At 43.4% G+C, this 13,209-nt stretch overlaps 1 protein-coding gene across 1 annotated transcript; it reads left to right on the plus strand.

Moving 5' to 3' along the window:
* The first annotated feature begins 2,508 nt into the window (after window positions 1-2,508).
* LOC129601988 (uncharacterized) lies at window positions 2,509-6,600 on the plus strand. The gene is made up of 2 exons (XM_055500909.1): window positions 2,509-3,570; window positions 3,628-6,600. The coding sequence occupies exons 1-2, from the start codon at window positions 2,509-2,511 to the stop codon at window positions 6,598-6,600; spliced, it is 4,035 nt and encodes a 1,344-aa protein (XP_055356884.1).
* The last annotated feature ends 6,609 nt before the right edge of the window (window positions 6,601-13,209 follow it).

Below are 13,209 nucleotides of genomic sequence, written 5' to 3' on the forward strand. Positions count from 1 at the left end.
AACAATGAAATGCAACTTTCAGAACAATAAGTGACTGGAACACGCTAATATCAGAGAGAAACCAAGTAGGCGTTACTCGGGTCCTGCCTTACTCCTAACTAACGTTGCAAACTCACGCCTCCTGTTTATGGTGTCGGGAGATTCCATAAGATGAAGAAGGTACGAGAGGCTTTGCAGAACAATTGTCAGAGTTCTGAGGAAAACATCCATTGTGTCTTGTTTTTCTGGGTCAAGCGACTTGTTGATCCACCGTTAATCCCGGATCTTGTCGCGACAGCAGACTAGATTCTATTATTCAAAACTGGCTCGTCTTTGTTTTAAGCGTCTTATTGAGGTACCCTGTTACGTATCATGTATCCGAGATTAGTCGCGACAGTGTCTAGAATCTTTTGTGAGTAAAACTAATTACAACTTGTTTTTCTGGGACAAACTGCCTTTCATTTGGTCTTTTCTCAGTCTCTGAAATTCGGGCTTTGTCGCGACATTAATCTAGTTTTCATTGTCCAAGAAAACCTAATGGGGCACGGTTTTTCCGGGTTCTAACAATGGTTCTGCCTTGGCTCTTTGATAAGTAAGAATTTTCCATCGTACTCTCCACCCACCGTATGTTTCCACCTATTACTAAAGGGAATGGCTGCCTACGGGACCGAGCAGCCCCTTTACTGGTATTTCTTGGTCTAGTAAAGAACTGGGGTTGTCTTTATTCATACAACCTTCAGGGTAGCACGACTGCACTGGAGAAAAACGGCACATGGATCGTTCTAACCAATAGGAGTCAGTCGAAAAAATCTTCCAAGTTGCACGCGGTGAATATAAACCCCTGTTTTTCAAGCAAATCCATCATTTTCTGCTGTTACATCATTTTGGTCAGAATAGTTTGTGTGTGTGTGTGTGTGTGTGTGATTATCGTGTGATTGTGAGTGTACTCATGGCTTTGCCGGATCCTATGCCCACAACTTCAGAGGAGCTTCCGGGATTGATTGGTAAGTCAATGACAATTTTTTGGATCATGATTATTTTTTAATCTACTTTCGCACCTTTAAATACTACTTCTTTTCAATTTGGTCTTGCCGTAGCGTTTTTATACGGTATTATAACCTATTATTCTGTATTTCGATAAAATTCAAGAAGTTTTTTAACAATTCATCGAGACTAGAAAAATTTTTTTCCGTAGAGAAAGCGGATAACCTGATTGCGGAATGGAAAGGTTATACTCTTGCCGAGAAAATCCTGACGTACTTCCACTCATACATTGAAGCTGTCCTTCTGTGGAATGAACTCTCGTGGTTGGTCTGTTGTGAAGGAGGACTTGCTGCGTTTTATCGGGTGTCTTGGTTTAAGGTAAGCGCCTTCGGTTTTTTAGCAGTTAGTAAATAAATCAAAAATATGATAGTTTTTAATAAGCAATTAGAGTTTTTAGATATCAAATGATTCAAAGCCATTGCAAAAGTTTTATTGCGATTGTATGTAGTGTAATGGTTTTCACTCCAGTAAATAGTACAGCAATAATACGTTTGGTTTTTTTCGATATTAGTTGTCGCACATCGTTTATTTGAAATATTTTTTGGTAGATCGACCTTGTCGACTTCTACAATAATCGTATAAAGGCTGATCCTGACAACTCTATGGACTCTGGTTTCTTGGAGCACGATTCGGACGAAGCTGACAGTGACGTTGGCGACGAGAACGACGAAGGAGGCGTGGCCGTCCTAGCTGACGACACTTTTGACGACCCACCATCAGACGTGGAGAGCGAATTCGTGCCGGAAACTGAGGACGAGCTGGAGGCTACTTTGCTGCTGGAGGAACTTGACTTGGCTGAACGAGAGGAGCTGATTGCGTACGTCAGTGGCGAGAAGCGTGGTCATTCGGAGGTGGACAGCGACGACGACGACGACGACGACGACAACAACGAACCGCCAACGAAGAAGCAGGAGATCGAGGTGATTACTATTGATTAAAAAATGGTTCCATCAGTGCATTTTTTTCTCGGCCCGTATCGTTTTTGAATGTTGTTTCTTGTTTTTTATGACCTATATTTGCTAGTTGAATTTAGTTTACTGTTATTGCAAAACGCGTTTTTTTCGATAATGCATGCTCATGTTTTTGCTGTATCAGTTATCAGCATTTCCATTCAACTGTGTCTTATGATATGTATCATTATGATGGGGTGACGGAATCATACTGCCTGGGCCGTTATGATGTAGCTTAATAATACAACGCTGCGCTTTTTCGGTGTGTCTAATAGGTAATTTATCAAAAACATACAATTATCGTCATACATTTTTCACGTTTAAACATGAAAGGGGGAGTGGTTACTTACCGGCGCTGCTAGCGCCGGTAAGTATCCACTCGCGCCCACTGGAACGCCCAAAGGTGTGGCCTAGAAACACTGCTGACCAATTACGTCACATTGCAGAAAACGACAAACCAATGAGTGTAATCTACGCTTTCTCATCTCGCCTATAAAAGCCACGCGGCACGTGTTTTCTTTTCATTTTTTCGAAAATGGCTTACCAGTTGTCCGCTTCTGATCATGAGGCTATCGCGGCTATGCTTAACGATCCGTGGATGGATGTTGATGATGATGCTAATACGTATCGCTTAACCACTGAGGATCAGGCCGCCATCAACCATATGCTAGCTAATCCCAATGAATTCAATGAACATGATGAGCAGACTCTCGTGACCGCCTTACTACATCACGACGAGGTAAATCAGTTAAGTCCTGATTCCCTAGCTGCCGCCCTTGCTCTTGCGCACATGGATGACTGGCAGTATGAGGATCCACCACCACAAGCTGGCGGAAGTGTAGCCAGGGATGAGTCGCTCCCGGATTTTACAGGCCTCTTCCAGCTTGTCAAAGAATCGGAGCGCGTTTTCAAAACTTTCAACAGTACCGAACAAAAGTACCGTGTTGAAATTGCCCCCCTACCACGAATTTTCCAAAAGGAAGAGACCATGCTTATTATGCCAGAAATCTTACGCGTCATAATGGATATGTGTTTTAAAGAGTTTGCTCCTACGGACCGTGTTGTTGTGGCACTCAAATCCGACGGTCTCGAAAGAGCGTTCTACTTGACGATGCGGAAGCTCTCTGACTTCAGCATACCCGCGTTTTTGCATCGTATTGAGCTGCTGAACTCTGGGCAGAAGTTGGTCATTGACGATTCATTCACCATACGTATCTGGCGCTCTATTATGCCAGCTGGTGGATCCTGGTTTCTCGCACATCAGTACGTTAAGCACGACAAGAATCGTTTCAAGACATCCATTGTATCCGTCCGTGTGAACAATAACCTATGCTTACCTGCCGCTCTGTTTCTGGGAAAATTTCGCCTGACGCATGATTTACAAGTGCCGCAGCATAAAAATAAATGGAACAACTATATACGCTCTGACCGCACAGCCAATCTGGAAGACCAAGCTGTGAAGATAATGGAAGAGTGTCTTCTACCCCCGGGCCGTTACTGTGACCTTGATGACCTGGAAGTGTTGCAGAAGGAAGCCTTCCCAGAGTTCCAAATCAAAGTCATTTCAGCCAACCAGGGTGATATGATTATTGCACGGGTACCAGAGCGTAAAACCCATGATATGCAGTGAAATTTTCTGTTGCTGGACAATGAGCATTTTAACCTTGTCACCACGGCTACTGGGTTCTACTGCTCCCCCTACTTCTGCAATGATTGCGATCGACCGTACCATCATAAAGAACGACACCGCTGCGGAGGCAAGTGTAGATTGTGCTACCGTGCCAAGAGCAATTGTCTGGTGGATAATCCCGTCAACTGCACTGACTGTCACCGCCGCTTTCTCAACCAGCAGTGTTTCGACATCCATAAAAGAATAAGGAAAAACGGGAAGACCTACTGCCAGACCATGTTCATCTGCCAGAAATGCGGAGTGTTTGTGAATCTTTCCCCTCGTGGTAAAGACGCAAAGCATCAGTGTGGTGAAATTTACTGCAACACATGCTACGGCTATTTCCTCCAAGCCAACCATTGTTGCTATATAAAGCCACTGAAAGCGCCAACAACACCCTGGCTTGGCGATGAAGATGTGAAATATATTTTCTTCGACTACGAAACCTACAATGATCCTGTGAACGGACACGTACCCTCGTGTATTGTGGCGCAGTATGCCGACGGTTCTGAGGTCCGCTTTCCAGAAGACGGTCAGCCGATGAATACGGAAGTTGGTGATGCTTTTGGTCGTTGGTTGCTTCAAGAGAAGCATCGTGGGTTTACCATTATCGCGCACAATTTTCGGGGCTGCGATGGGCATTTTGTCCTGAAGTATATGTTGGATAATGGATTGAAAGGGGTGGAGGTCATCAAACGGGGTACGCAACTGCTGGAACTGAAGTACCGCAAACTGGGCATCAAATCCCGAGATACACTCAACTTTCTGGCACTGCGGTTGAGTCAACAACCGAAGGCGGTTGGTTTGGAGCTTGAAGTGCAGAAAGGTGATTTCCCTCATCGGTTTAATAAGCCCGAGAACTGGGATAAAGTCGATTTACCTTGGCCTGAGCCGGATCAGTATATGATTGATGGGATGCGAAAGCAGCAAAAAGCGGAGTTCCTCAAGTGGCACGCTGAAGCAAAAGCCGCCGCTAATGGAGTATTCAATTTTCGCGAGCAAATGATGACGTATTGCTCGAACGATGTTACGGTCTTGCGGCTCTGTGCGTTGAAGTTTATCAACGACTACCGTACGCTCACTTCGCTGAATCCCATGGAAAGCATAACCATGCCTGCCGCCTGCTATCGTTACTGGAAAACATTTCACCTTCCAGAAAATAAAGTCGCCGCCTTAGCCAGTCATGGTCCTCACAGAAACCGGCGCACCAGTATCCAAGCCGCTCAATGGTTAGAATGGGAGAACATGAGTGCTAATGGGCGCATACGCCATGGTCGAAACGGAAAAGAAGTCAAGATTGGTCGATACTTTGTAGACGGCCTCGACGAGGAAACCCAAACCGTTTACGAGTACAATGGCTGTGTTTTCCATGGGCATCCCGCTTGCACCGACGAAAACGATGTGGTCCCGTACTCCAAGAAAAAAATGCGAGAAGTCTACGAAGAGTATCTAGAACGTGAGCGTTTCCTCGAGAGCCAGGGGTACACTGTGGAAGTGAAATGGGGTTGCGAGTGGCTCAAAGAACGGGAAGATCCATTTATTGCCGGATTTTTGCAGCACACGAACATTCGAGAGCCAATGAATCCACGTGATGCCTTCAAGGGAGGGAGGACAAATGCCAGCCGTCTGTTTTACGAAGTAAAGCATGGGGAAGAAATTAGACACTTTGACGTTGTCAGCCTCTACCCCTTTGTGAACAAAACGAAGGCGCATCCAGTTGGTCAACCTGAAATAATCATATCCAATTTCAAGGATGTCAAAGATTATTTCGGGCTTGTTTACTGTAAAGTCGCTGCACCGGATGAATGCCTGTATCCAGTCTTACCGTTGACGATCAACGACAAACTGATGTTTGTTCTATGCAAAAAATGCGCAATGGAGAAAGTGACCAGCCGCTGTGTCCATTCCGATGAAGAACGGTCTTTTGAAGGGATCTGGTGCACGCCTGAGCTACATCATGCGGTGGATGTGGGGTACCGGGTTGTCGAAATGTACGAAGTCTGGCACTGGGCGCAGACCGACACCAAACTCTTTGCGGCGTACATGAATAAGTTTCTGAAAGTGAAAATGGAAGCAAGCGGTTGGCCTGCGTGGTGCGATACGGACGAGAAGAAGGCAAATTTCATTCAGATGGTCAAAGACCGTGAAGGTATCATCCTGGACCCTGACGCCATGGTTTTTGATGCCGGAAGGAAGAGCACCTCCAAAGTCGCGCTGAACAGTCTTTGGGGTAAGACTGGCCAGAGCTGCGATATGAATTCCACGGAATTCGTGTACGACCCCAAACGATATTCTGATCTGTGTCGTTCAAAAGCTATTGAGATTCATGATGTGTATGGTGTGAGTCCAACATGTCTGATGGTAACACATTCGAAAGTGGATGACTACAACGAAGGTGGCAATGGAACGAATGTTGTTGTTGCCGCTTTCACCACGAGCCATGCCCGTCTCATTCTGTTGGACCTCATGGAAAAGTTAGGTGAGCGACTTCTCTACTACGATACGGACTCTGTGATTTTCGTTCACCGCCCCGGCGACTGGCTCCCTGAAACTGGTAGTATCCTTGGTGACTGGGATAACCAACTGGAAGCTGGCGAAAACCATATTGTCAAATTCGTCTCCTGCGGTCCGAAAGTCTACAGCTACGAAACAGATACGGGACGCATTGAAATGAAAGTGAAGGGGATGACGCAGAACGGGTTCACGGAAGATATTCTGGATTGGGACTCGGTTACGAAGGAGCTAACAAGGACCGGCAAGGCGTTGGATTTCAACCAGCTGAAGCGACTGCTGGAAGGTGTGGACGAACATGTGCAGGTTGTGTATCCGGAATACATCAAGCGGAATGGAAAAACGCAAGAAATTAATACTGTTCAATTGGCTAAAAAGTTGAAGCTTGTGTACGATAAACGCATCATGTTAGATGATTTCACAACGCTGCCCTTTGGCACGCGATAGAAAAAAGGTGGTGGTGGTGGTGGGGAAAATGAATAAAAGAAAGGGGAAAAATCACTCGGTTTGTGTCGCTTCGTCACTCACCATCACATCCAACACTTCTTTCGTGATTTTTTTAGATTCCTCCAACTGTGTACGGTTGAAGGACTTTACAAAATAGGAAACAATTTCTAAAGTATTGAAAACTAACAGCAGCATGGTCACCAGTACTGCAAAGAATACTGATGCTGCTTTTTTAGCTATCGGCTTAACCATTTTTTATAAGGTCGCGTATAAATGTTGCGTCACGGACTACTGTCCTTAGTCGGAAGAACTTGTTGATGAATTTGCATACAAATTTATCGTTCACCCCTTTATGCTTAGTGAGAGCTGACATGACATCTTTATATAAAAACCCGTAGCAACGCAGTAAAACAAAAAACATACAATATTGACCGCATACAGTACTGTCAGTGTTTTGGCGTTCAGTGTTTGACATTATGACAAAGTCATCATTTATCCATTTTTTAATGTCATCTGAATAGTCTCCGGGATTTTTCCCGTATGAATCAAAAACTTCTATCGTATCGGGTTTTGTACAATAAAATGCTACCCAGTGTTCACCCGCCGCGCCTGACGGTTGAGTATTTGATATGTATGCACCTGGAAATTCTTTTACTGGTAATGTATCGCTGGCGAATACCCCAACAAAAATATCGCGAACGTTGGGATCTTGCTTCAGCGCTGTTTCTATTTGTAGGCTGTTCATGGTGCGAAGTCAAAAAGTACTTGGCGATTGTTGTTAATTTCGATAATATTATCGAAGACCATCATAGCTACACAGACTATACCTTCTGGTAGCGGTTTTGCAAATTTAACATTGATATTTAAATTACCCTGCCTTATCAACGACAATGCTCCTCTACCCGTGTGGCCGCGAGTGAAATCAAACCCGAAGATATTAAAACCACCCTTGTTAAATACCGTCCTATCAAAAGGTAATTCCCCGTGGCCTTCATGCAGCCGCTCAAGAGTATCTAACAATCCTTCGTATCCCTCAATTGACGCGCCGTTCTGGAAATCTAGGTTATACCCGCGCGTAGGAAAAAGCTGTCCATCAATTTCCGCACTTAAATTAGATATGTTGAAATGATGAAAATTGAATGGTGTCGATTTAAATTCGCCAACAAATGAGCGATTGGGCGACATCGCGAAGAACATAACTTTGGGTAACTGGCCAATAACAATATTTGCCCAAGATAGCTGCTGCTGACCAGATTGCATTGTTGTCTGTCTCAAAGCGACCCGTTCAATATGATATTTTGCATTAGTTGTGACTAGTTGTTTAGTCATGGCTGCTAAAAAGTCTGGAGAAGGCTCATACTTTCGAACTTTCAGCTTGGGGTTTCGAATAGCAAAATTTTTTGGAGCCGCTAGATCACTATCAGCAAGAAAACAAAGATTAGCTCTGTTTCGTATCAGTTTAATGCTCAACTCTACACCTGGAATTAGCGGTCGGTCTTGCTGAAACAGATCGCAGTGTAGTTTACCAGACAACTGCAACGGACGAAAAGTCTGTAACCATGTTCTGCGCGTTTCAGCTCCTTCACTATGAAACGTTGCTGACCCGTTTATTTCATTTGTGTATAACGGGTCTTTGTCAAGGTCAGTATCTAACGCAAATCCGCACAGGGTCAGCTGACTGTTCTGAGCCTGAACAGTGAAACCCAAGAGGGATTCAATGTACGCTCGAATGTGGTACAAAGGGCTGTTATCGGTTATATTGCGACCACCCAGTGAAACCGTAACTGACTGGAATAAACTATGCAAAATATTGTTAATCGGGGCAAGACAGTCTTTGTCTGTTGGAACAGCACCAGAAGAGTTAGTAACGTGTAAATCACATGAAAATCTAATGTCAGCTAAGCTGATCAGCTCGGTTTGACACGGTGAAATTGTAAATACAATATCGTTTGATCGTCGGTTACGGCTTGAGACGGCCCCAGGTCATAGTCATGTGTATTCCACCTTTCCGTTAGCGTAGCTGGAAGATAAAACAAGTGACTTTCCAACAGCATGGAGGGTTCTGAGCCAGCTTCAATAAGAGCCATCGTTACAGTTTGTCTTTTATAGCGTCTATTGCGCGTTGACGTTTCGTGGTTTTGATCATTCTCTTTCGACGACGACCCTTAATACCCGACCCCTGTTGTTGAGCCGTGTTGCGTAATTTCTCGCTAACACGCTCAACAGCTTTATCGATTACGGATTCCACAGCTTTGCTGGCCATTGTTTTCATGTGAGGTTGTGCAGTGGCAATTAAATTGTTTATATGTGGTGCAGCTTTGCTGAACAAACCCTTTGCAAAGCCAATCACGCGACCCCAAAAACTACCACCTTTCATGGGTGCGCCACGATAATATGGCATACCGTACCCATGCTGCTTGGTAAAAATCTGGGTGTAGCGGTGCTCGTCAAATTTTAACTCTTGTAGAACCATTTTTAATGCTTCTTTGGTCGAAAGTGAAGTTTAATTACTGATGTACCTGGATGAAAGAGTACTTCTTTCCCTAAATCATCGCGCAACGCTATTTCTATGGTTTGAAATGTATGGTAGGCTAACGGCATATAATGCGGATTCTCGAAACGAATTACTGTCTCTCGAAATGAATTCGCTTGAGTTGATAAGGTGCGTAGTAAAGGTACCATTGAATCACCTACCAACCCATGTGTAATCACGTCACAATACACGTGCACGAGACGATTATGCTGTCCCGGATATAACATATGAGTCAGGGCATCTCTGCTGTTATAAGTGTACTGGTGTAGTATGCCTAACGCACGCGCATATTCAGAGCCCGTAAAAGTCAAAGCGAGGCCTGGTGCGATGTTTAACTGAGCTGCTTGACCACTGACCATTATTTGACCAAAGGTTTTCGAGTCCCTATCCTCTACGTCTTCCCTCAACAGTTTGTTACCCGTATGAAGTAAATGATTTTCATCCTCAAAAGCATGTACATCGACAAATCTAGTAAATCTAGACGGTAGACCGTCACGCGAGACAGTAATGGCTAATCCGGTATTAAACTTTATCCGCATAGGGGGTAGAATAATTTCTGAAAGACCAACTTCCCACGCACCGTATAAATCTATGGGTCTAGCGAGAAGCGTTGTAAATTTACCAGGGCAGTTTTCAGAGTATAAGCCCTCTGACGCCGAAGACGGCAAAGTCATGTAAAAACTCATTTCAAATCTTCTTTGTTTTCCCAAGAGTCATAAGCTGGACCATATCCATACCAACGTACTAAGTATTGTACTTTTCCTTTATGTCTCCTTTCCCTTAATATCCTGGAGATCTTATGATATGGCCTTTCTTCCATGGTGACTTTAGATAACTCTTCCGGATAAAACTTACCATCCACGGGTTCGCCAGCTAAATCTTCGACAGTGTAAAGGTAATGGCTCCTACTCCGCGTAGTGTGGGTTATTTTGAAGATTTCTTCTGTGAAACGAGTCTCGTACCCTTTTTCAAAAGTCTGTTTCTTTTTTGCCAAACGTACATGATCGCCAACAGCAAATGCTGGTTTTGAATTTTTCATATCTTTCTGTTGATCAATCATCTTCTGGAGAATTTGCTCAGCTTCCTCAGGCCCTACATCTTTAGGGGCTATACCTGTAGCCGAGTGTTTTGTAGAGTTGTAAGCGGATAAAATCTTGGGAAGGACATCTATGAACCGGTATGTATTGTTTTCGGTCATGAAGACATATAACCGCTCTTCGATTGTGCGATTTAGACGTTCAACCATCGCACATTTGACGTCATCGTTTTTGTTGTAAAAAATGTAACGTTACACTCTTCAAAAAACTTACGCATGTCTTTACTAACAAATTCCTTACCATTATCGCTCTGAACACGTAATGGAGGATAATCACTCTTGTATATTTTTAAAAGTGCTTCGCGAATATCAGCTGGTCGTTTTGATTTAACCGGCTCAGCCCATGCATAACGAGAAAAGCAGTCGATGCACATAAGAATATACTTAAAGCCATCGTTATAATTTGCAAACTTCTGAAAATCCACAAGATCAATTTGATGTTGGTCGCCCACATTAACAGAAATAATCTTTCGACGCTTGAACTTAGAGCGAAAGGGTTTGTGCTGTGTATATGCATCTTTGGTTTCTAAGTAAGCTTTAACTTGCTTTCGTGTATATCCATGTTTTCTAGCTTCTTTGTACAAGCGGTCTATGCCACCTAAACTACCCTGAGAAGCAGGATTCAAATACAAATCATCTAAAGTGGGCTTCATCATGTGTAGGAGAGCCACCCGCCTCTTTGTGTACCCCCTTTGTGTCTTTTAGCGGGAGGTTCTGAAGTTTTATTACGTTTTCTCAATTGGGTTTTGGTGTGACTTGAACTTTCAGGTTTATATGTTAAAGCTTTTAACGCCACTGCATCGGTAATAGCTGTCTGCTCTTTCCCGCGGGGTTCGATTGCTAATCTTTGAGAACCAGTGGCAATTGCTGCCCTTTCCTTAGGTTTTGGTCTTACTTTTTGGAGCTTGTTGGAAGTTTTCGGCTTAATTGCCACGGTTTTCGACCCTTCAATAGCAAGTTGCTGATCTTTTTCCTTTCGACTGAGCTTGTTTACGGTTTTTGGTTTGACGGCCACGGCTTTTGACCCTTCAATAGCTAACTGGTTATTTTCTGAAGCCGGAACAGCTTTATTGTCAGGCATTTGATATTCTAACACACCATCAACTGGAAATTCAACTATCGGAACACTCGGCGGAGTAGGAGCGTATTCTATTGCAGCTTTTAAAGTGGTATCGGATTTTGGAATGCGTCTTACATGGACTTTTTTAACCAAAGGTGGTTTTTTTGGCTTCCGATAAACGTGTTTGACCACAGCTTTGCTTGGAACAAATTGTATTTGCGGCTCACCAGGCACTTGTACATATTGCACAGTTGGTTGGGATGGTACTTCAACAACCTTAACTACTGGATCGGACTGGATGTACTCAACTAAGGGTGGGGCTGTTGCTTGATTACCCTGTTCATGAAATGTCGGAACAGCCTGGACAGCTTGATGGGTTATATTTGGACCTGCTTGAATATATTGATCTTTAAGAACACCCGTAGAATGAGCCTGTATACTTTTATCAATCATTGTGGGTAATAGGTTGGGAACCACTGTTGGTTCAACTTGCACTGCTTCCAATATCGGAGCAGCGACTGGTGCGTTACCCGTATTGTTTAAACGCTGGTACTCAAAAGCGGCCTTCGCCATGAGCTGTTGTGTAATTTCATGACCAATCTCTTGAGCTTTTTTCCACGCAGTCGGCGCGGGAACACCTTCCCGAGCATGCTTTTGTTTTAAAAATTCGGTTTCGGGAACTAAAACGTACGTTTTCATTTTGCTAGAAAAGTGGAAACTAAAGTACCTAAAACAGGTAGCAAAACGTTGAGAAATCCGCCTTTTTGTTGTAATATTTTACGTTTCTTTGATCGGTCTGTACTGCGGTCAGCTAGACGCTTGATTGTTGAAGAATGTTTTCGAGCCCGAGCTAAATCAACTTTGCTAAGACCAGTGGGTTGCTTAACTAGATTTAAGCAGGCTTCTTCGATTGCGCTTATTTGTTGCTTAGTTGCCAGCCGGAAAAAGCTTCTTCTCTGACGTGGTGTCAGCAGCTTTAACGCTTCAATAAGTCGAAAAATTTCTTCTGGTTTCATTTTTCTACATATATTCGTCTATACTCAAACACGTGCGACTGAAGGCGAACATCGTCTGGAGCTTCGGGTCTAAGATTTATCAATAAATATCCAAAAGGTTCCTTTATAGCCTTTCGGTAGGCCTCCAGCATATGTGGCATACCTAACTGACGTGCGAGTGTTTTAACTTGCTGAACGTCACGAACTGATTTAAAAATTACCAAGTACTGAGAATTCAAAGCAATGTCACGCATGCACCTTCCTTGTTTGTATAAATTCTGAGAAATGAAAATTACAGAAACATTTTTGTGATGGACGTCACGAGTAAAAATCGTCGAACACTTTGGTGTTCCCGCAATTTCTTCCATTAAATCATCTAACACTAACAGACTCGGAACGTCTTTGTCAAAAAAATTTTCATCTTCTAAGATGGGTCTAAGCCCTTGGATAAGTTCAATATTTTTATCAAAACCCTGGAAGGCATCTTGCCACGTACCGTAAGCATAAACTATTCTTACTGGTGACGGATTAAAGCTTTCCGTAAGACTTTGCAAAAGTTTCATTGTAAAAGTCGATTTTCCCGACATCGTTGGTCCAGAAATATAAATGGTGCACGGAGTTTTAAAGCGAAAATCAAAACTCAGTTTTTCCATTTTAAATTTCTCTTGACTTAGTCTGCTAACTATCGAACACTTCACAATATATTCGATCACAAAAACTCTCAAATGGTGTTTCTGAAATGATTAGATTTCCCGCTTTGTCGACACCGAATTGGTGTAATTTTCAAGGAGGTTTTTAATTTGTTTGATTGTGCGTTGAATCTGCAACAGTGATCTCGCTCCCAGAATTACACACTTTCCAGTATGGAAAACGTTAACGGTAGTTTTCAATAATGGGAATCGTAGTTTGATGGCTGGAAAAAGCT

The sequence above is a fragment of the Paramacrobiotus metropolitanus genome, unplaced genomic scaffold (genome assembly GCF_019649055.1).
Source record: "Paramacrobiotus metropolitanus isolate TYO unplaced genomic scaffold, Prichtersi_v1.0 Parri_scaffold0000308, whole genome shotgun sequence".
NCBI classification, from domain to species: Eukaryota; Metazoa; Tardigrada; class Eutardigrada; order Parachela; family Macrobiotidae; genus Paramacrobiotus; species Paramacrobiotus metropolitanus.